This window comes from Mandrillus leucophaeus, unplaced genomic scaffold (genome assembly GCF_000951045.1).
Source record: "Mandrillus leucophaeus isolate KB7577 unplaced genomic scaffold, Mleu.le_1.0 Scaffold21, whole genome shotgun sequence".
NCBI classification, from domain to species: domain Eukaryota; kingdom Metazoa; phylum Chordata; class Mammalia; order Primates; family Cercopithecidae; genus Mandrillus; species Mandrillus leucophaeus.
This window is the reverse complement of record NW_012102143.1, coordinates 984,564-1,007,421: the sequence shown is the minus strand read 5'-3', so window position 1 is coordinate 1,007,421 and position 22,858 is coordinate 984,564. Positions and strand designations below refer to the sequence as shown.

Genomic DNA, 22,858 nt, shown 5'->3' with positions numbered 1-22,858 from the left:
TTTTTTTTTTTTTTTTTTTTAGTGTTCCCCTTTTCTCCAAATCAGCTAATTTTACGTTACCTAGGCTGGTCTCAAACTCCTGGGCTCAAACAATCTTCCTACCTCAGCCTCCCAAAGTGGTGGAATTACAGACATGAGCTACCATGCCCCACCGTAACTTGAGACTTTAGATCAGATACTTAACCCAAGTTTTCCTTTCCTCATTTGTAAAATATGGATAATATCACTGACCTCATAGGGCTATCGAAATGATGGAAGGAAATGACACAAATAAAGTATGTGTTATACGTCCTTCCTCCTTAGCAGTTTATTGTAGTATTTCCTACTGTAGTATTCTTTTTCAGTTTCTGCATTTTAAACAGACTAATACTTTGCCAATCTCAAGAAAATGACAAACCCCACATTTGCCTCTGCCCAGAGATTGAATGTACAGCACACACTGGGTACATAATAACCTTTGTTCAACTAGAGTGGTGTTAGTTGCGGATGGATTCTTGGGGTACACAAACCAAGTCACCCGGGAGAGAGATGAGATGGTCTGGGCTCTCTGACTGACAGTACCCACAAAAGCAATTATTAGACATTTCATTTTCTTTCTGAACACAGGAAAAAGATATTTTATGCATAATCGTTAACACAGCCAGAACCCTAATGGGAGCTTCTTAAATACAAAACTTTCAAAATTTTTCAGTTCACTGTTAAACTTCATGAGGATAGACAACATGTATTATAAACCTTTGTATTTATGACACTTTGAACTTAGTAAGGACTCCATAAATATCTACTTAAACAAACAAAACAAAACAAAACAAAAAATAGGGCCAGGTACAGCAGGTCACTCCTGTAATCCAGCACTTTGGGAGGCCAAGGCGGGTAGATCACCTAAGGTCAGGAGTTCGAGACCAGCCTGGCCAACATGGTGGAATCCCGTCTCTACTAAAAATACAAAAATTAGCTGGTTGTGGTGGCACATGCCTATAATCTGAGCTACTCAGGAGGCTGAGGCAAGCGAATTGCTTGAACCCAGGAAGTGGAGGTTGCAATGAGCCGGGATTACACCACTGCACTCCAGCCTGGGCGACAGAGCAAGAGACTCTGTCTCAATTAAAAAAAAAAAAAACCCCAAACCTGTTCTTTTGTATTATGCCCTTCTGATCAACTCTACAATTCTCCTATATGTTGATACCTACATGCTAACCATGGATATCTAGTGAGAAACCTAAAAATGAACAAATCTGACTCCGGAGGCTCAGGTCAGTCAATTAAGAAAACCAGAATCTTAAATAGGTTACTAGGAAGGTAAATAAACATCATATCGATACAGGCATGAATGAACTATCAAGGCACACTCCATTAAATCACCAAGAACTCACAGAGGCAAAGGTGCCAATCTGTTTGATATTCTGTTCATAGCTTTGTGAGCTGGTGGGACGGCCGGGGGTTCTCCTGGAGTACCAAAAAGTGTAGTTGTACTGCAGGGGATGCTCTGCTGGTCCAGGAACAACAGCCTGGGAAGTAAAGAACGTGTGTTAGTCCTGGGCATTTGTCATATGGTCTGAGACTGAGAGAACATTTTACAGTGTCAATCTTTACCACCTCCACAATTAAAAAAGGATATACGACCTCAACTATCCGCAATGTGCCCAAGATTCTGCTTACACAGTACATTTCCTCAGTGGTTAACCGATTCCAAATTCCTCTAACACTTTACCTGTGTTCTTATGGCCTTTGTAACTTTCTGCCTCATATAATAACAGGTATTCACATTTGTATCTTATCTCAGCCTATGCCCAGTCCAAGCACTGCTTCCTCTATGAGATTCATCACTGTCAAGTTACTTAACCTGTTTGTGCCTCATCTTCTTACCTGCAAAATGAGGAAAATAATAACAACTATCTCATAATACTGCCGAGAGGATCAAATGAATTAGTGGATATACAATGCTGAGCAACTGGCAGAGAGTACGTGCACAACAGATGTCAGTATTGTTATTACTGGTACTATTAAATGTAAGCCCCTTCCACAGTCTCATTCCCCTTTGTGTCCTCTTAGCATCTAGCATAAAGTGGCTTGCCCTTGGAGTGCTACTCAATATTGCAGAATAAATGAATTAGTGATTGCTTTGATATTTCTTCTTTTTTTTTTTTTTTTTGAAACGGAGTCTGTTGCCAGGCTGGAGTGCAGTGGTATGATCTTGGCTCACCGCAGCCTCTGCCTCCTGGGTTCAAGCGATTCTCCTGCCTCAGCCTCCCCAGTAGCTGGGACTACAGGCATACGCCACAGCACCCAGCTAATTTTTGTATTTTTAGTAGAGATGGGATTTCACCATGTTGGCCAGGATGGTCTCGATCTCTTGACCTAGGGATCTGCCCACCTTGGCCTTTCAAAGTGCTGGAATTACAGGCATGAGCCACTGCACCCAGCCTGTTTTGACATTTCAAGGAAAAAACTGATCTCTCTCTCTCTCATTCCCTAAGTTTTCCCTTTTCCAAGTCACTTTCACCTTAGACTATTGTTGACTAAACTGTCTAAAATTTAAAAGGGTGTGTAGCATTTGAAACACTCAGCAGTGGCCTAAGAAGTAGCTAACAGCCTTGTTAAGCTCCAGGGCTAATCTCCTCCATCTCAGGCTAGGAGAATGCTCAAAGCAAGGCAGCATCTCAAGATTTTGCGGCAAGAGAAAAGTTCTAGGTCCCAAAATGAACGTCAATGATTGCACAATGTTTTTCTGAGAACAAAGTCAGATATTCCAACACAGGATGCCATCAAGTTAATCTGGTATCTTCCAGATAAACAGATTCCACAAGACAATAAAGTCTCAAGTTCAAAGGCAACTACAACTGTGCAGGGCAAAACTCACCTTTCTCTTGCTACTGCTCTGATTCTTGTCTCGTTCCGTTTTTTCCTTCTCACCATCTTTCTGTGTGCTGTTTTCTTCATTCTGATCATGGTCCCCACTGTCATCATCTTTCAAACTGAATGGAAAGGCAACATAATGCTATTCTGTGATGAAGTCAATTCTTGCTTACCTAACAAAGCCACCAAGTCATATGAACTACATGTAACCAACCCAAAGTCACTCAAATTCAGGCCCTGAGATGTGAGAAGGGCAAAATAATACAGACAGGCAAATTAGGAGGATTAAACAAAAACGAAATGCCCATCAGCTAACTTGTGAACTCCAGAAAGCACTGTCTTTCAGTTTTCTAAAAAGGCACAAAAAGAACCAGTTAAAGGGACTGTTTAAGGTATACAGTTTAAGGGATTGTTTTCCCTGCCAAAAATGGAGTAAAAAATGAGAAGAGTCTCTAATGCTTTGGCATTTCAAATGAAGGTTAAAAACGTACTATCTGCTTTGCCACTTCTCCTTACCACCTCTTCTACACTTCCCCACTGTCACTACTTTAGTTTAGGCCCTTCGCCTGACATCTCAATCATACAATAAATTCCTCAGTGGTCTTCCTGACACAAATCTCTCACTCTCTATCCACCCTTTCACCAGCATTATCTTTTTAAGTGCAAATCTGACATTTAACTTCCATGTTTAAACTTTCAACGGTCCCTCGCTTCTTGATGCCTACCCTCTAAGATAAAGTACAGCAAAATGTAAGATCCTCTAGAATCTGACTCCTGCCAGCCAGGATCCTCCACCTCTAGCAATCTATATTCCCGTATCGGTGCCATTTGCAAACACCACCCCTTCAGTCTGCCACACCATTCCTCCCATGTCTGTTTTTCCTACTAGAGAGCGAGTTCCCTTAGAGCAGTGTCTTATTTCATCTTGGTATCTCCTGCACCCACGGCAAGATGTTGCCTTAACATGCAGCACTAGAAGATGCTGCATAAATGGTAAATCAAAAGGAAAAATAAATGACTGAAAGAATAAATGTGTTCTTGCTTCATAAGCACAAATGTACTTTAGGGATTACCCTCCCTTTCATGAGCAGCGAAACTACCCCAAGGTTTTCAGGTACACCTAAAAATCAATGGATCCAGACAAAAAGATAAATGGAAGGTGAGTTTGCAAAGACAATAAGAAAACCATTTATTCTAGAGTTGGACCATTAACTCATCAGAGATCTCTCCAATCATCTTTCTTGCCCCAATAACTACATATGTGGTCAAATGAAATTAGGCAGTTCTCAAGAATGGTACAAGAAATGCTCCAATTATAATTCAGATACTATCCTATGCAGATACATAAACATGTTGCAGGGTACTTTGCGGTTTTTTTTTTTTGTTTTTTGGTTTTTTTTTGGCCCATGAATCCCCAGTGCCTGATACATTAAAAGCACCCAATAAATATTAGAATGAATGCACTAGTCACATGTTGGGGTCCCTGCTCTCCCCATTTCACAGGCCTAGCTGTAGGATAATCTCAGGAGGTTATGCCCTGTGCCATGAACCTTCCCATCCCTACCCTGGTCAAGACACAACTAGAAAGGGCACCTGACCAAAGGGCAGTCCAGCCCGGGCAATAACCTATGCCCCAGGGCCTTGCTCAAATATATAAGCAGATTCCTCCCCTCAGCATTCATCTAGGAGGAGAAAGATCATAGACTTAGGAATTGCGGCAGCCATATGCGCCCCATGCAAGAAAAGCCCTGAAAGAATTAAGACAATGAGCAAAAGCAGAGAAAGCCAGGAGATAAGAGATAAGAAAGCCAGGAGATAAGAGAATGGGGCAGATGAGCAGAGAAAATGCAGGGGACTTTCATTTTGTTGCTGGTGCTACCATCTCTCTGGCTTTTATTCAGCCTCCCTGGACTTTCAGGAGACCATCATCTGCGCTTATGATATTCCCTTCCCCTTTATTAATCATTTGGTTTCCTTTTCAAAAGGAGCCTGTCTAGCACACAAGATCTATGGATTAAAAATTACTAACATCTATCAAGCATCTATGGTGTGTATGAGCTACCAGAGTGCTTGTCCCCAAGGACCTAGCTGAGGAGAAAAGGTTCACAGATATATCCATGCCTCAGCATGGTGCAAAGGCCCCTGCTCTGCTCACATGTCCCAATATCATCTCCTTCCTGGTCCCAATGAACTCTTTTCACTCCAGTTGTATCATCCTAATTTTGATGCCCCAATTTTATCCTTCTGCTGTGCTCATCATGTGGTCTCTCCTCAAGAAGTCCTTCTTTGCCTAGTTAACTTGTCCTACAGGACTCAGATCGAGGGCCACTTTCTCTTGGAAACATTTCCTAACCTCTCCCGACCTAGGCTAAGTTGGGCTCTCCTCTTCTGAACTTCCCCATATAAATGTTTGCACTTGTTCCAGCTATACTCTCATGGCCAGTTCTGTCTCCTGATCAAGAACATCTCAAGGGTTCTTCTGCTTAGGCCCAGGACAGCTCTCAACTCTCTTCTTTAGGGCACACCCCTGGGATGCAAACCCTATTCCTCTCTTCTTAGCTTCCAACTCCCACTATAGCCTCTGGGGTCCCTTGCATTTAGATCTTGGTTGAAGAGGGGTATAGTCATCCCAGCATCTTGTTTTTGCTAGTCCCAAGAAAAGCATATACCTTCCTTTCTTTTTAGTGGTTTTGCTGCTGATCACTACCAGGAAACAGAGAAAAAACTAACAAAAATAATTGTCAGAAAAGAAACAATGTTCCTGTGATCCCTGGACCACTTCGGATTCCTTTCTAAGACAGTAAATGGGAACCCTAATGGACCTACACCTAGTGCTTTTATTACCTGAGGGTGGAACTAACCAACTACTCTGCCCTCTAAGCCTACATTTAAGGCAAATCTTATAAGCTACTCTTCCCAGCTTCAAGCTGGATTTGAGTCAAGATACCACTCAGCCTGAAAAATCAGTGCTCTGTAAACTCGGGCAGTCAGGTAGCAACTCTGAGGCTGTCCAGACTGAGAGGAACTTTAGTTAGCTTGCTAAGCTTCTGCCCAGGTATTTCCTCACCCTCTGAACTAGACCAATTCCTTGTGGACAAGACCTTGGTTCAATTCATCTTTATACCCCCACCATCAGACAGTGGCATAAAACAAATTTCCATTTAATGAATGGGTCTATAGAATCAAAGCAATGAGTGCCAAATACATGGCTTAGACAATAGTTAGGAATGGGCCCAAAGTTAACGATACAGAATAAAAAGCAAATGATGTAGAATACGGACAAAATCAAGTACAGTGGTCTAGATCTGAAAACCATGTTTAACTACGTCAGGACTGCAGTTTTTGTGAAAGCATCTTAGGGTTTTACATATCAATAGGATCACTGGCAATGCGATCTAAGGACTTGATAGGTCTACCCCCTCTCCACAAAAGCAATTATAATCAAAGGTTTCATTCAGAGAAGTTGAGTCCATACAGTAACGGAGATTAGAGCTAATCTTTAATATGAGCCCATTAGATTATATACTACTGTACTCAGCTCCAGCCACTGGACTTCTGGAAGAATTCTGGCAAACTGGAACATGTCCTTAAGAGCAATGTGGTAAAGAGTGCAGATTAGTAAAGAGAGCAATGTGATAAAGACTCCAAATATGCAGCAATGGCCTAAAAACTGCAGAATTTCTGAATGAAAAACAACATAAAAAATAAAACTAGGGGCAGGAGTGCTGTTTTCAGTTGCTAATTTCAAATGAAAGAAAGCTTGTTTTTCTTCTTCCTGCAATGCTAGAGGGTAGATGTTAAAAGATTCTGGCTCAATATAATAGTTAATAATTCAAAGTGATTAAAATGACCCAGGTTCTTCAATCATAGAAGAGCTAAGATAAAAAAGTGGACAAGTTTAATTTTTCTCACAAGGTGCTTGAACCAAGGTTACACAACAAACCTGGGATAGCCCTTCCTTTCCTGTTGTCTTGGGCATTACTTAATCTCAGAGTCTCCTTTTCCTTATCTGTAAAAGGAGATAACAAGATCCCCTTCACAGAGTTGTTAGAGTAGAAATAACATATGAGGCTGGGGGTGGTGGCTCCCGCCTGTAATCTCAGCACTTTGGGAGGCCAAGGTGGGTGGATCTCTTGAGTGCAGGAATTGGACATCAGCCTGGGCAACATGGTGAAACCCTGTCTCTACAAAAAATACAAAAAAATTAGCCAGGCAGGGTGGCACATGCTTGTAGTCCCAGCTACTCTGGAGGCTGAGATGGTAGGATTGCTGGTGCCCGGGAGGTTGAGTGGGCAGTGAGCTGTGATCACACCACTGCACTCCAGCCAGGGTGACACAGTGAGACCCTGGCTCAAAAAACATATATATATGAAAAGTACCTAGCAAGATCCCTGTGGAAGTCCATTATTACCATTCTTACTGCAGACCCCCAAATGATTTAGGTAGGCCTGAGCTAGATGACCCATAAGATGTCTTCTTAGGATGAAATTTGGTTTGTGCAAATCAGTGGAGGAAGGGGTATAAAGGTTCCAGAAAGCTCCACTGAGGCAGGATGTGGATCTGGAGCTAGGTGTTGCAGGGTTTACGATAGAGATGAAATGGGACTGCAGTGTGGGAGAGGTTCGTAGAGGGATAGGCTCAGTTAAACCTAAGGATAGAGAAGAGGTCGGGCAAAGACTTTCTCAAGTAGCAGAGACCTCTCAGCAACCAGCAAACGTGCCTGAGGACCTACCTGCCTGGAGTGTTGGAAATCCAGTACTCCTTGAATTTGCACAGTACTCTCTGCATTGGAAAAACCCTAATTTCCCATCAAAAGACAAGGTCACAACCTAAACTAATAGTAATTCCACTTTACGTTTATATCTCAGTAGTTAGCAATGTTTCACAAGTATCTTTAAGCATTGCTGAGTGTGATTTGACCCTTATCACACCCCGCTGTGGCAGCAGGGTACTAACCACTAACGTGGTTTGAGCAACAATGGCTCAGAGACTGGGTAACTTTTCTACAGTCAAACAGCTGGTAAGTGGTGAATCTGGGACTACAAATCCAGGCTTTCAGATGAAGAGACAGATTTACTAGACTACTGGAACAGAGGTAGGAACATATTCTACCTCAAGATACAATCCTTGGAGGGGGATAAGTAAAAATACTTCTGCATTTTCCCTCTGTACCTCCAAACTGTTTGATGCTGAAACTAGAAACCGGAGCGGGCAAGAGAGGGCGACAAGTATACCCAAGTCTTGGCGAGTGTGTTGGAAGACGGGAACGGGAGTGGGAGGAGAAAGAAAGTAGGAAGAGTCTCAGGAAGATGCTAATTCCTAAGCCAGCCTTCCACCGTGTCGAGGGCAGCCGCCACATTACCTCATTGCATCCTCCAAACTCTACGACAAAGGGTGTTACCGTCCCCACTCTGCAGATGAGAAAACTGAGGCTCAGAGGGGAGAGGGAGTGTGTGGGGAAAGCTGGATTCAGAGACAGCGCGGCCAGACTGCGGAAACACCCAAACCGCCGAGGTCCCCACCCCTCCACGTCGTCGGCAATCCGCATCCACCGGGGCGGGGCGTCCGAAAATCTCCCCCTACCCGGCGGCACAGCCACCCCTCCCCCGGGCTCAGCTCTTCGCCCTCGGTTCGGACGGCCCTGGGGTCTCCAGGACCCCGGGATCCATCGCTCCCCAGCCCCCTCCTCCCCGCCAGCCCAGGCCAGGTCCGGCCGCAGCCTGATCCCGGCAGGGAAGCCGGGGCCGCCGGGTTTGCGCCGCCCCAGCCCCAGTGGGGGCGGGCGCGGGGGAACTGTTGGGGGAAGGGGCCCCGGGGGCGGCCACGAGCCACTCACGCGTCGAACTTGTTGTTCATCCTCTCGCCGCGGCTGTCGCCACTGCCTCAGGGAGTGACTTCCGCTCCACCGGGTCCCTCAGCCTTAGGCCCGGGTACTTCCGGTTTTGCGCGGGGCACAGCGGAACGTCCACGCGCAGGCCCGGTTTGGGGGCGGCTATCTCAGAACGCCAGCCCAGGGCGGCTGCGCAGAGGGTTGGCCTCAGCGGCGGAGCTGGCTTCAGGTCTCAGCTTTGTCGCCGTCCAGGTCCTGTGACCTGCCCGCTCTCCTAAGGGAGCGTGTCCAGGCGCCCTCCCGCAGCGCCTCCGAAAAAAGGCAGCACCGCGTCGTTGACAGCGCGGGCTCTGGACTCGCTGCCTGGTAAAAACCCTCCTCCTCCTCCAGTGCCGGACGCACTCTCCGGTATCTCTCTTAACCTTCCCGAGGCTTTCCTTTGGCGGCAGCGCCACTATACTGTGGCATACCTCGTTTTATTGCGCTTCCCAGATAGGACTTTCTAAAAACAAATTGAGGGTTTGTGGCAGCCCTGAGTCCAGCAATTGTATTAGCGCCATTTTTCCAACAGCATGTGTTCACTTCGTGTCTCTGTGTTACATTTTGGTAATTCTCAAAATATTTCAAACTTTTCATGATTTCTGTGTCTGTTATGGTGATCTATGATCAGTGATCTTTGATGTTGCTATTGTTTTGGGGTGCCACATACAGCGTCTTTTATAAGACCGCGAACTTAATGTTGTGTGTGTTCTGACTGCTCCACCCACAGATTGTTCCCCATCTTTCTCCCTCTTCTTGGGCCTCTCTATTCCCTGAGACACAACAATATTGAGATTAGGCGAATTAATAACTCTGCAATGGCCTCTAAGTGCTCAAGTGAAAGGAAGAGTCGCACGTCTCTCACTTTAAATCAAAAAGTAGAAATGATTAAACTCAGTGAGGAAGGTATGTCAAAAGCCGAGATAGGCCGAAGGCTAGGCCTCCTGCGGCAAACAGTTAGCCAAGTTGTAAATGCAAAGGAAAAGTTCTTGAAGGAAGTTAAAAGTGCTACTCCAATGAACACACGAATGATAAGAAAGCGAAACAGCCTTATTGCTGATATGGAGAAAGTTTTAGTGGTCTGGATAAAAGATCAGACCAGCCACAACATTCCCTTAAGCCAAAGCCTAATCCAGAACAAGGCCCTAACTCTCTTCAACTCTATGAAAGCTGAGAGAGGTGTGGAAGCCGCAGAAGAAAAGTTTGAAGCTAGCAGAGGTTGGTTCATGAGGTTTAAGGAAAGAAGCCGTTTCCACAACATAAAAGCACAGGGTGAAGCAGCTAGTGCTGATGTAGAAGCTGCAGCAAGTTATCCAGAAGCTTTAGCTAAGATCATTGATGAAGGTGGCTACACTAAACAACAGATTTTCAATGTAGATGAAACAGCCTTCTGTTGGAAGAAGATGCCATCTAGGACTTTCACAGCTAGAGAGGAGAAGTCAGTGCCTGGCTTCAAAGCTTCAAAGGACAGGCTGACTCTCTTGTTGGGGGCTAATGCAGCTGGTGACTTTAAGTTGAAGCCAATGCTTGTTTACCATTCTGAAAATCCTAGGGCCCTTAAGAATTATACTAAATCTACTCTACCTGTGCTGTATAAATGGAACAGCAAAGCCCGGATGACAGCACATCTGTTTACAGTGTGGTTTACTGAATATTTTAAACCCACTGTTGAGACCTACTGCTCAGAAAAGAAGATTCCTTTCAAAATATTACTGCTCATTGACAATGCCCCTAGTCATCCAAGAGCTCTGATGGAGATATACAAGGAGATTAATGTTGTTTTCATGCCCGCTAACACAACATCCATTCTGCAGGCCATGGATCAAGGAGTAATTTCGACCTTCAAGTCTTATTATTTGAGAAATACGTTTCATAAGGCTCTAGCTGCCATGGATAGAGATGTCTCTGATGGATCTGGGCAAAGCAAATTGAAAACCTTCTGGAAAGGATTCACCATTTTAGATGCCATTAAAAACATTCGTGATTCATGGGAGGAGGTCAAAATGTCAACATTAACAGGAGTTTGGAAGAAGTTGATTCCCACCCTCATTGATGACTATGATGGGTTCAAGACTTCAGTGGAGGAAGTAAGTGCAGATGTAGTGGAAATAGCAAGAGAACTAGAATTAGAAGTAGAGCCTAGAGATGTAACTGAATTGCTGCAATCTCATGATAAAACTGTAACAGATAAGGAGCTGTTTCTTATGGATGCGCAAAGAAAGTGGTTTCTTGAGATGGAATCTACACCTGGTGAAGATGCTGTGAACATTGTTGAAATGACAACAAAGGATTTAGAATATTACATAAACTTAGTTGACAAAGCAGCAGCAGGGTTTGAGAGGATTGACTCCAATTTTGAAAGAAGTTCTACTGTGGGCAAAATGCTATCAAATAGCATCGCATGCTACAGAGAAATCTTTCATGAAAGGAAGAGTCAATTGATGAGACAAACTTCACTGATGTCTTATTTTAAGAAATTGCCACAGCCACCCCAACCTTCAGCAGCCACCACCCTGACCAGTCAGCAGCCATCAACCTCGAGGCAAGACCCTCCACCAGCAAAAAGAGTACGACTCACTGAAGGCTCAGATTGATCATTAGCATTTTTAGCAATAAAGTATTTTTAAATTTAGGTATGTATATTGTTTTATTAGAAAATGCTATTGCACTCTTGCTAGTCTACAGTATAGTGTAAACATAACTTTTGTGTGCATTGGGAAACCAAAAACATTCATGTGACTTGCTTTCTTGTGTTGGTCTGGAACTGAACCTGGAATATCTTTGAGGTATACATCTTCCTACCTCCTCAGGTTACTATATGGATCCCATGAGACAGTAACCTATAGTAATGGCAGCCAATTTGAGTGCTTACTGTGTACAAGGAGCTAATCCTTTGCCTTCTGAGGCTTTCAGAGAGGTTGAGAGACTAGTGCCAGATACACAGCTAGTAAGGGGCTTATGGGAAGCTGAAATGACCCCACTGTCACCAGATTCCCTCCCTGATCAAAGTTCTCCCCCACTCTCCCTAACTCCTCTAGGACTCTAGGGCTCTGACTCTGCTCTTGCTTCAAACACACTGCGCATGCACAAGCACAGACACACACTGGAGTAAATAAAATGAACTTGCTGGTGATTGAACCCCAAAGACAGCAATCCTGTGCTTGGAGGGAGGGCATATTTCCAAGGTCCCCTCCTGCCATCATATCCTGTTGTCAGGCCTTTATGTGGCACTTTCACTTTTTTTTTTAGTTTTGTAATTTTTTTTTTTTTTTTGAGACAGGCTCTTACTGTGTCATCAGGCTGGAGTGCAGTCACATGATCACAGCTCACTGCAGCCTAGACCTCCTGGGCTCAAGCGATCCCCCCACCTCAGCCTCCCGAGTAACTGGGACTACAGGTATGCATCACCACGCCCAGCTAAGTTTTTATTTTTTGGTAGAGACCGGGTGTCCCCATGTTGCCCAGGCTGGGTTCTTGGGCTCCTGAGCTCAAGCAGTCCACCACCTTGTCCTCTCAAGGTGCTGGGATTACAGGTGTGAGCCACCACACCTGGTCGGGAATGGATTATTTTTTGCACCTTATTTACCGATGAGGGAACAGGCTCAGGGAGCATAGGTGACTTGCCCAAGGGTGTCCCCTGGTTACCAGCCGAACTCTTGTGCCAGCTGTAATCTTAGAGCAGGACCTCGCCTCTCCCACAGGAAGACCCCAGCTTATTGCCTTACTACCTGATTAGTGGGGTCAAGGGAGGCCAAAGTCTCCTCCTGGAATGAAGAACTCAGTGGCTTTCTGTTAACTCCACACTCTTCTTGCCTGGCTCTTCCTTGTCTCAACCATCCTTTGGGAAGAAGGGCCTGTTTTTCAGGCCATAGAATCTTAGAATGTCAGATTGGGTCAGAGTCAGGAATTCTGGACTTCAAACCTTGTTTAGCCACCAGTGTTGTGTGGAGTCCCTCTTACTCTAGGCTCAATTTGCTAATATAACACGGGGAATAATGATTCTTGCTTGTCCATACTGCTGTGAGGAGCTCTTAATTAAAATGGAGGCCAGGTGACCTGGCGCGGTGGCTCACGCCTGTAATCCCAGCACTTTTTGGGAGGCTGAGGTGGGCAGATCACAAGGTCAGGAGTTCGAGACCAGCCTGGCCAACATGGTGAAACCCCATTTCTACTAAAAATACAAAAAAAAAAATTAGCTGGGCGTGGTGATGTGCGCCTGTAATTCCAGCTACTCAGGAGGCTGAGGCAGGAGAACCACTTGAACCCAGGAGGCGGAAGTTGCAGTGAGCCGAGATTGTGCCACTGCACTCCAGCCTGGAGGACAGAGCAAGACTCCATCTCAAAAAAAAAAAAAAAAAAGAAGGAGGCCAGGTACAGTGGCTTATGCCTGTAATCCCAAGGCTCAAGTGGGAGGATCACTTGAGCTCAGGAGTTCAAGACCAACCTAGGCAACATAGCAAAACCTCATCTGTACTAAAAATTTAAAAGTAGCTGGGTGTAGTGGTGCATGCCTGTGGTGCCAGCTACTTGGGAGACTGAGGCAGGAGGATCGCTTGAGCCCCGGAAGTTGAGGCTGCAGTGAGCTGTGATCATGCCACTCCACTCTAGCTTGCATGACAAGAGTGAGGCTCTGTCTCAAAACTAAACAAAACAACAACAACACATCAAAAACTGGAAAAAAAAAAAGGATTACAAAACTCAGGAAATTGTCTTGTGGTCAGTGGTAGAAAAATGCACACGAATGGAAAGGCCACTGGGGCTTTTGAGAATTGGGTGCTTACTGTACCCAGAAGGCACAGTGGGGAGATGCCAGCTGGCATGGGCTGCTGCCCTGCTTTGGAGAGAGCATTGGCTGCTACTCTTCACACCTCTCTTGACTGCCCTCTTTCAGGGAGAACTTGTAAAAAGGGAGCCAGTCCCAAGCCCGAAGGTATTACACAAAACAGTCCTTTGGACTTCAGATTGATGGGAGTGAATAATGCTTGGCCTCAGTGAGGGGAGTGCGCTGAGTGGAGGAGCAGCTATTGCCAGGACAAGCTAGCCAGTCCTGCACGCATGCTGACCGCAGCAGCACACTAACCACAGCCCACCCCCAACCGCTCCCGGACTCCAGCTCAGACTCTTTCCCCAGCTTTTCTTAGGACTGTGTGGCTCACACAGCCCTGAAGGGCACTTCCCAAAGAGTACACTTAGGACCTCAGTAGGAGAACGTGGCTGATAAGACTCAGTGTGACCCATGTGTGTGACTCCCACATGCCCCGCGGTGGTTGGTTGGCTCAGTCTGGTGAGGGCAGGTAGGAGCGTGGATCTCCAGGGAATGGCAGGGCTGGCACCCGGTTGTAGTGGGCCATGAGGAAGATGCCAGCCGTGCCACAGACGAAAAGTGAGAGCATGGCCAGGAAGCAGACGCGGTCCAGCACTCGGCCCACCAGGAACCACTCCTCATTCCCCTGAGGATGGGAGTCAGGTGTCGGATGGCCTGCGGCAGCACCAGGTCTTCCCTGGGTCCCGTTCTCATCCTTGGGCTTCCATGTCTCCATTTCCTGGGGCCCTTCTTACCTATGTCCAGGTCCCAACTGGTGGCTAATTCCATGGTCCCCTGGCCCTGAGATGTCCCTGCTGCCCCTGTTCCTTTTTCTTTCTTTTTTTTTTTTTTTGAGACAGAGTCTCACGTCTCACTCTTTCACCCAGGACAGAGTGCAGTGGTGCGATCTCGGCTCAGCTCACTGCAACCTCCACCTCCCAGGTTGAAGCGATTCTCCTGCCTCAGCCTCCTGAGTAGCTGGGAATACAGGTGCCCACCACCACGCCCAGCTAATTTTTGGTAGAGATAGGATTTTGCCATGTTGGCAGGCTGGTCTCAAACTCCTGACATCAGGTGAATCCACCTGCCTCGGCCTCCCAAAGTGCTGGGATTACAGATGTGAGCCACTGCTCCCAAACTCCTCTTTTTCCATCCCACGGCCCTATCTTGGCCACCCCACTCATCCTGTCTCCATCACAGGTCCAAGCCCAGGTACTCACTCCACCTCCACCCCACCCTGACTCAGCTTACATTGTCAAAGTGACTCTGCTGGTGCCGGGCACGGGCAATGAGGTTGCAGGCTTCCACGCAGGCCTGGATGGCTGGCGCAGCCTGCTTCAGGCTGCCACAGAACTGGCTCGGCTCTAACTCCGGGGCTTTCTCTGATAAAGAGAAAGGATAAGGTTTGGGAGTAGAATGGAGGAGAAACAGGCAGAGAAGATGGCCTCTCCTTAGGGACCCTAGCTGCTCTCTCCCTGACCTGGACACTTCTCCAGCACTCATCTGCTGTGTCTGGCTCCCCAGCTGGAGTCCCAGGGGAGGAGTGTCCCCAGACACACCTGCAATGTCTCACCTAGCTTCTCCAGTGCTGCTGCCACCAGCCCTTGCTGCTGCCACTGCTGGAAGAGGAGTTCACTGCGAGGCAGGCAGAGGGCCACCTCCCCAGTTGTGATCGACCATCCCGAGGAGCCATTCTGTAGCCGGGGCTGGGTGTCCTGCACAGCTGCCGGGGCCAGCGGGCGAACGTGCATCCTCAACAGCTGGGGCAAGAGCCTCAGGAACACCTAGAGAGGGGGTGGCTTCACTAGGGCAGCCAGGCCGAGCTTCAGAGCAGAATCAGGAAGTTGGTGTTAAGGGCTTGTGCTGCTAGGCACATACCAGGGCAGTGATGTGGCCTTGGTAAAGCTCTGTACTGGACATGAGCCTGGGTCCCCAAACTTCAGTGCACATCAGAATCACCAGGGCACTTTTTACAAACACAGATTCCTGTCCCCAACCCTCATGCTATTCTGGCCTAGAATGCCTGGGGCAGGCCTGGGAATCTGCATGTGCAACAAGGGCCCAAGCTGAAGGCTGCAGGTGGGCTATAGATCACAGACTAGAATCAGACTACCCTGGGAGACTCTTGCTTTTTTGACCTCGTAGTGCACTTTCTTGGGCAAGTTACTTAACCTCTCTGCGCCTCAATGTCCTCATCTGTAATTGGAGATGATACGGATTTTATGAAGATGAAATACATTAACATTTGTAATATCCCTGGCACCTAGGAAGCAATTTCATTACTGTATTACTGTAATCGATTTTGGCCCATGCTTCAAGATACACCCAGGATAGGTGTGCTGTGGAAGGTCGCAGGTGAGGAATACGGCCAGGGGCGTGTGAGAGGGAGGTGTAGGGGAGTGGGCAGCAGGATGTTGAAGTGGGCAGGGAAGGTCCTTGCCTTGCGGACCCCTCGGGCCATGGAGTGTGTGTGTGGGGACCGCAAGGACACGTTGAGCACGACCACAGCATTCACGACAATGAGGATGGTCACCACCAGGAGGAAGGTCAGGTACCTGTCAGGGTGGGGTGGGCAGGAGCTGGCAGCCCATACCATGATGCTACCCCCACCCTTAGTGGCTGCCCCCCTCAGGCCTCCTGAATTGAGGATGCTGGGGTGGATGGAGGGCAAAAGGGCAATGCAGGAGGCCATTGTGCTCCCAAGAAGGGAGAGTGGGGTAGGCGGGTGGGCATGAAGACCAGCCTTACTTGCTAATGAGTGGCACCGCCTGGGAGGTTTCAGGCACCTTCTTGGCCACAAGGAAAAGGAAGACAGTCTGGGCCAGGAGCACGTTGATGGCGACGGTACACTTCTGGCCCCCAGCTGCCAGTGACCAAGAGGCTCTCAGAGCAGGTCCCTACCTTCCCCACCCACAGAGGAAACCCTTACCCCAGAAGTAGCCCGCTGCCTCTGTCCTGGGTCGTAATGCCACTCTGTGCCCCAGGCAGGGCCCGCCCCGGCCTCCCAGGTATCCCCTGTGCTACTGGACGGCTCTCTCCCATAGGCTCCAGGTACCCTTGGCAGGAAGGAAGTAGATGAGGATGGCAACGGAGGAGATAAGCACGCAGGGGGCGATGATGTTGATGACGTAGAAGAGGGGCTTGCGCTGGATGAGCAGGTAGAACACCACCTTCTGGTGGCCTGCCTCCTGGGCTGGTGCCGCTGGGTCCAGGAGCATCTTGGCTGGTCGGTGCTGGATGGCCCACTCCCCATTCTCTGCGGGCAGGCAGGCAGGCAGGAGTGGGCACAGGAAGTGTGGGCTAGGCAGATCCCTGCAGCCTGAGTGACCCAGCTGCAAGGGCAGCATGTGCCCTAAGGAGCACCAGCAGGGGAGGCACCCTTGCAGGACAGAAGTGGGGTGGGAGATTGGATACTTGAGCCTCTCCTTCTAAAATTGGAGTCATTATCATGAGGAAAGTCAGAGCTTTGTTGGACGTTTTAAAAAGCGTATTTTATGGTTTGCTGTAGTTTTCATTTTGAGTTACATGGGAGGGATTTGACCTTGGTCCAGCCTTGACCACAGCTTGGTCCAGCAGGAGCCCTGGATGAGGCTGCCTGGGGAGCCCTTGGGTGGGGGTTACCTGTGAAGGCCTCAGGGTCAATGAAAATCCACTCGATGGTCTGGCCATCTTCCTGACTCAGCTGCAGATCAATCTCATTGGTGCTGTAAGTCTGGGACCTGGGAGTCACCGAGGAAAGAGGCTAAATGTGAGTGGGTAGACCTGCCATGACTGCATGGGGATGACCATCTGGGGACAAGTGTGGGCAGCTTTGCTTCAGCAAGATGCAGCCCCATGCTTCTGAGTTCTCCATAAAACCCCAGTGGTGAGATATGGAGAGCAGGGGACCTAGGGCTCTTTGGGGTCAGGAAGATTGAGTTGAAGGCCCAGGAGGCTGCAGGGCCCTCACCTGGCTGATGGGCCCAGGGCCACTCTGCATGTGTCCCTCCCACTGCTGTCTGGCAGGAGGGGCTGATGATGGCAATGTAGAATATACATGCCTAACTAAGGAGGACCCTTGTGTCTATGGAGGGGAGTCTCCCTGCCAGGTTTGCTTGTGGAAAGACTGCTCCTCTAAGATACAGGAGAACCCTCCCTCAGGCCCTCCTCCCCACACTTAGGTTTGAGGAAACAGACCCAGAGACGCCCAGGGGTGGCTTGGTTGCACACATGCTTCTGCTGGGTTCCCTGCCAGAGCCCCTCTCTCACAGAACAGCCCCGCCTCCCCATGGTCCTGGAGTGTGCAGTGGTTTCGTGTGTGCGCAGACATGCATGTTGTGTGCATGTGTGCCTTCTCACCCATGCACCCCAGGTGTGAATGTCTCCCCTTGGGGCACCGGCGAGGAAACTGAGGCAGTGAAGGAGGATGAGTGAGGGGACTCGGGCTTAGCAGGAAGAGCTCAGGCACCTTCAGGCGTCTTAGCCTGAGATGGGCACAGAGGCCCAGGGGAGATGGAGCCAGGCCCTTGGCCTCTAGGTGCTGCTGGAGCCAAGGCCAGAAGTCTTGCCCAGGCCTTGCCCCACCCCTGCCCAGGGCCCTCTGAGAGCAGCTCTCTTAATCCTCCCCCATAAATGGCCTCACTGGAAGATAAGGGAGCAGTTCTGCCAGTCGAAGGGGAAGTAGGTGACTGAGATAGAGCAGGCGGAACGGAAGATGGCAGGCGGCAGCCAGTAGATACAGCCGTCAGGGGACACGAGCACATTGCAGTAGAGGGCCACCTCGAAGACACCGTCCACGCTGTGTGCACAGAACAGGCCAGGCCACGAGGCTGTGGGCTCAGCCCCCGACACCCCAGCCCCAGACCAGCCCCTCTGCCCCATGTGGATAGGGGCCTGGGGACACAAGTCCCTACCAGCCTGTCACCCCCTGAGTGGTTCCCACCTGGACCACTAGGTCCCCCCAGCAATCCTCCTGCCACCCCTGCCCCAGACAGACTTCCTCAGGCACCACCTCCTAATTTCTGCTTCTCTTTCTCTCTCGTTTTAATAATAATAATAATATAATAGCAATTAACGTGTTAAGCCCACACCATGTGCCAGCCCCCAAGTGATGCACTTTTCATGCCTGTCTTGTTGACTCCCACCAGCTTCTGTAGGACCCGTCAGTGGCCCCATGTTACAGGGAAGGGAGCAGCCCACCAGGTGGCCCAGCCCAGAGGGGATGGAGCCTGGCGTAGGGTCTGGTCTGCTGGCCCTGGGGTCAGAGGCCATACCCAGGGCCCTGCCCTTGGCACCTGCTCCATCCAGTTCTTCCCTAGCCACACAGGTGCCCAATTTGCACCCCCTGCTCATCTTTCTCTTTTCCCAGAGCCCCCTTGTTCTGCTGGGCCCAGACCCTGTGTTCTTTGTCCCCCACACCCCTGCCTGCGCCCCCTCCTCACTTGTTCTCCAGCACGATATCCGGCCGCCACACCATGGTGGACGGCACCCTCAGCACCCACAGGCCTTCGTAGTCTCGCGGATCCCAGCGCAGGCGATAGTCGCACCACTGCTGCAGGGGGAGGGGCAGTTGCTAGGCCTCTGCCCTCTGCTGCACCACACCCCTAGGAGTGGGCATCCAGCCCAAGAGGACAGAAGAGGCAGGAAGGGGGCAGGCAACTCTCAGGAGGCCTTGGGGTGGTGAGGTGGGGCCCCGATGGAAGGAGGGTAGCAGGGTGGCCTCTTACCATCTCTATCCAGACGTTGGTGGTGAGGGCTTCCTCTCGCTCATTCTGGGGGTGCAAGGGTGCAGTATGGAGGGCTCAGCCCCCAACTTCAGTGCCAGTCCCACAGGCCACCGATGGGGCCAAGCATCCCCCAGCCTCTTGACAGTACACCCCCCACAATCATGGGGGTTTTCCAGACCCCAGCCTGTCCCCTGTGGGGCCCTCCAACCTCTTGGTGGCTGGAGTCACCCCATGCTATCCCCAGTGGGTCCCAGGGCCTGGTGCACTGACCCCTCCTCCATCCTGCGGCTTACCAGGGAGATGAGGTTGGTGAGGGTTAGCTTCAGGCTGACGTTGACCACATCCGAGTCTCGTTCCGCAGGTCGCAGGTTGGGGTCGTAGTTTTGCATCAGGTCTGCGAGCAGGCGCTCCTCCTGGTTCCGGCCCTGGACCCCTGCAATAGACAGGCGTGAGCCTAGCAGGAGCTTGGAGGCGGAAAGATTGGGGAGGCCCTGGGGGTGTGAAGTGGAGACTCAGGGAACTGGATCCAGGGCAGGCCCCAATAGCCCTCAGGCTCTCCATCCCCTGAGGCCGTGGACCCCAGCTCTGGGACTCCCTAGGCTGAGATTCCTTTGTGTCCTACCCAGGCAGACAGCCAGCAGCGGCAGGAGGAGCAGCAGCCCCTGGCCCCCATGCATGGCGCCTCAGCTCTCTGCAGTGATGGATGGGACAACAGCTCCAAGGTCTGGGGCAGAGAGGGATGGGCTCTGGGTGTCATATAACAGCCTATACTCCCACCCCAGTCAGCCCAGCCAACCCGGCCCAGCCCCACCAGCTGTCTGACCACAGCCTTGTCAGCTGTTCCAGGATGGACACAATGCTGGGCTCAGATTACCTGGGCTGGAGAGGGGAGACAGGGGCCCCGTCTGCCCCAAAAGAGACATCTACCTTCCAGCCCCAACTCGGGCTCAGTTGTCCCAGCCCCACCTCTGTGTTCCACATGGGGGCCAAGGACACAGCCAGGGCCAGCTGGGTGTGGTAGGGAAGGCAGGTTGCCAAGGAACCTGATGGCAGCTCCAGAGAGGGCTGAGGTGGACTCCCTCCTGCTCCCTCTAGGGAGTCAGGATTTGGGTGGGTGTGAAGGCTGTTGGGTAGGCATGTGAGGATTTTTTTTGTTTGTTTTTTTGCTGGAGTGCAGTGGTGCGATCTTGGCTCACTACAACCTCCACCTCGATTCTCCTACTTCAGCCTTCTGAGTAGCTGGGACTACTGGCACGTGCCAACATGCCTGGCTATTTTTTTTTTTTTTTTTTGTATTTTTAGTGGAGCTGGGGTTTCACCATGTTGGCCAGGCCAGTCTTGAATTCCTGAACTCAAGTGATCCGCCCATCTTGGCCTGCCACTGGGCATCTCCCTCACTGCGCATCCCCATCACTCAGCATCGCCCTCACTCGGCATCGCCCTCACTCGGCATCCCCCTCACTCGGCATCGCCCTCACTCGGCATCCCCCTCACTCGGCATCGCCCTCACTCGGCATCCCCCTCACTCGGCATCCCCCTTACTGCGCATCCCCCTCACTCGGTATCACCCTCACTCAGCATCCCTCTCCCTGAACTTCCCCCTCCCTAAGCTTCCCCCTCACTGGGTTTCCCTTACCCCGAGCTTCCTCCTCCCTGAGCTTCCCCCTCCCTGAGCTTCCCCTCGGTGGGAGGGGAAGCTCACCCCTCCCCCGCCACTGAGCTTCTCTCTGTGTGGCCCACTTTTCCTGGAATTTACAAAGCCCTTGTGTCCTTCTCACTTCTGAGACCCTTGCCTTTCCATTTTGCCCTCTGGTCCCCCTAGATGCAGTTTTCTTATTCTCTTTTGCAGACCATTTTCTCTCCATCTCTTTACTCTCCTTTATGCCCACACTTTACCAAATTCATCAATGGCCTCCAAGATCAGGAAGCACTGCCAAACAGTGGACCACCTGTCCCTGCATTCCCTGCCCCCGACCCTCCTGTTTTCTCCCTCTCCCTGCTCTGGGAGAGACGGCCTAGAAGCCTTCTTGGTGTTCTCCGAAGGGTAAATCATCAATGAGGAATGGCAGTTTCTTGGAGGGGTTACGTGTGCAGGGACAGGACCCATTCAGAGAAAATCATCTGTAGAATTGTCTAACACTACTCCTTTGCCACCCTCTGTTATAATGGCTGGTAGAGCAAAATACTCATTTCCTAGTCTCCCTTCAGATAGGCTAGCCATGTGATGTTTTGACCTGTGGGATGTCTGCAGGGACTTTATGTAAAAGTTATTTTTTGTTTGTTTGTTTGTTTTTTGAGATGGAGTTTCACTCTTGTTGCCAAGGCTGTAGTATGATTGCTTGATCTCGGCTCACTGCAACCTCTGCCTCCTGGGTTCAAGCAATTCTCTTGCCTCAGCCTCCTGAGTAGCTGGGATTACAGGTGGGCACCACCACGCCCATCTAATTTTTGTGTTTTTAGTAGAGAGGGGATTTCACCATGTTGGCCAGCCTGGTCTTGAACTCTTTACCTCAGGTGATCCAGCCACCTTGGCCTCCCAAAGTGCTATGATTACAGGCGTGAGCCACTATGTCCGGCCTCTGGAAAAGTTTTGCTTCTTGATGAAAGGGGTCAGAAATGGCTGGCCCTTTTCTGCCTGAACATAGGTGCTAATTGTGCAGCTGTTGCTGTCAGCTCGCAACCTGGGGCCAACAGGTCTGAGGACAGAAGCCAGCTTGCCATGGAGGCAGGGCTGGGCAGATGGCAAAGTGCCTGGGTCCCTGATAGCTTTGTTAGACAGCTGAGGCGGTGTGATCACCTCCGCCTCCCTATTATTATGTGAGAAAAAGGAAACCTTTTGTGTTTAAACTACAATTCCTTGAGCTTTCTGTTCCTTGCATCCCAGTGTATTACTGATTCACTGTCCATTGAAAGAGAGCAGGTAGCCCTGTTGGTCTGGAGAGAGTAAGGAACACGCTCTGGCTTCCCAGAAAGCTGTGCCCATGAGCATGACTTCCTGGGGACAGAATATGGAGTTCCATGTCAGTCAGAGTGGACCAGTCCTGAGAGCACCACGGTGCTGGGGGAGCGGGTGCTGCTGGTGGAAACCGTGGTTTCCCTGGGAGCCTGTGCAAGAGGCACCCCCCAGTTTTGTGTGACATTTTGGGGTTGTCTTCTCTGGAAGTCCACAGCCACTTGAGCAGGGCCTAATAGAACTGAGGACTCAGCTGGTGGTTGAACCAAGACCTGTTGCCAGCACCGCCACCATGAGGCAGAGAGAAGCAAAGACTGTGGCTGAGAGCCCTAGACTCACTCTCATCCGTGTACTTAAGACGGACCCTCCCTGAGTTGATGGACTATTCCTGGCGAAGTCTCAGACTTCCTGCTCACCTGACGGGTGTGAGAACAAACTGGCTTTCCTATTTAGACAGGAAAATAAAAGATTTGTACCTTGAATTTTGTGAATATAGTTCATGCTGGAAGGCAGAAGTTACTGGGGTCAGTTTTGGTTCTAAATGGTTTTTCTTTTTCCTTGGTTACATCTAAACATTAAAAATCTCACCTTCTATATATCTGAGTTAATGAGGTCACCAATTCCCCACTGAGGGAAATGGGTTAAATCACCACCCATTAAATGTGCAGGTC

General features: G+C 49.6%; 3 protein-coding genes across 9 annotated transcripts in view; 1 reads left to right on the top strand and 2 right to left on the bottom strand.

Annotated features, from left to right (window-relative positions):
- EIF4E2 (eukaryotic translation initiation factor 4E family member 2) overlaps nucleotides 1–9,378 on the bottom strand; it is a 40,289-nt gene extending 30,911 nt beyond the window's left edge. For 5 of the 6 annotated variants that reach the window (XM_011980233.1, XM_011980234.1, XM_011980231.1 and 2 more), the window contains exons 1-3: nucleotides 8,693–9,378; nucleotides 2,861–2,975; nucleotides 1,374–1,508 (exon numbers count right to left, since the gene is read on the bottom strand). In XM_011980233.1, the coding sequence (XP_011835623.1) occupies nucleotides 1,374–1,508; nucleotides 2,861–2,975; nucleotides 8,693–8,712 (270 nt within the window). In that variant the 5' untranslated portion in view covers nucleotides 8,713–9,378. The remainder of the gene's footprint in view (nucleotides 1–1,373; nucleotides 1,509–2,860; nucleotides 2,976–8,692) is intronic. The other variant, XM_011980236.1, reaches the window with a different exon arrangement.
- On the top strand, nucleotides 8,592–11,455 carry TIGD1 (tigger transposable element derived 1). Its single transcript, XM_011980237.1, has one exon. It carries the CDS (start codon nucleotides 9,544–9,546, stop codon nucleotides 11,317–11,319), a length of 1,776 nt encoding a protein of 591 aa, XP_011835627.1. The 5' UTR covers nucleotides 8,592–9,543; the 3' UTR covers nucleotides 11,320–11,455.
- Nucleotides 11,456–13,410: 1,955 nt separating this feature from the next.
- On the bottom strand, nucleotides 13,411–19,932 carry CHRNG (cholinergic receptor, nicotinic, gamma (muscle)). 2 transcript variants are annotated; one of them, XM_011980228.1, is made up of 12 exons: nucleotides 19,857–19,932; nucleotides 19,528–19,667; nucleotides 19,235–19,279; nucleotides 18,950–19,059; nucleotides 18,151–18,306; nucleotides 17,151–17,248; nucleotides 16,585–16,785; nucleotides 16,278–16,392; nucleotides 15,970–16,084; nucleotides 15,103–15,313; nucleotides 14,781–14,911; nucleotides 13,411–14,175 (listed from the first exon to the last, which is right to left on the bottom strand). In XM_011980228.1, exons 1-12 carry the CDS (start codon nucleotides 19,909–19,911, stop codon nucleotides 14,002–14,004), a joined length of 1,551 nt encoding a protein of 516 aa, XP_011835618.1. In that variant the 5' UTR covers nucleotides 19,912–19,932; the 3' UTR covers nucleotides 13,411–14,001. The 2 variants fall into 2 exon arrangements, with proteins under 2 accessions (XP_011835618.1, XP_011835619.1); XM_011980229.1 differs by lacking the exon at nucleotides 18,151–18,306 and having other exon boundaries at nucleotides 14,002–14,175; nucleotides 19,857–19,911.
- Between the last annotated feature and the right edge of the window lie 2,926 nt (nucleotides 19,933–22,858).

Excerpts from the sequence above, each read along its gene's own strand:
- TIGD1 (XM_011980237.1), top strand. The coding sequence starts at position 9,544 with ATGGCCTCTAAGTGCTCAAGTGAAAGGAAGAGTCGCACGTCTCTCACT.
- CHRNG (XM_011980228.1), bottom strand. The coding sequence starts at position 19,911 with ATGCATGGGGGCCAGGGGCTGCTGCTCCTCCTGCCGCTGCTGGCTGTC. Across the intron at positions 18,307-18,949 it reads GATATCGTGCTGGAGAACAA|CGTGGACGGTGTCTTCGAGG; the intron begins GTGAGGAGGGGG and ends CTGTGCACACAG. Across the intron at positions 16,393-16,584 it reads CTACTTCCTTCCTGCCAAGG|CTGGGGGCCAGAAGTGTACC; the intron begins GTACCTGGAGCC and ends GGTCACTGGCAG.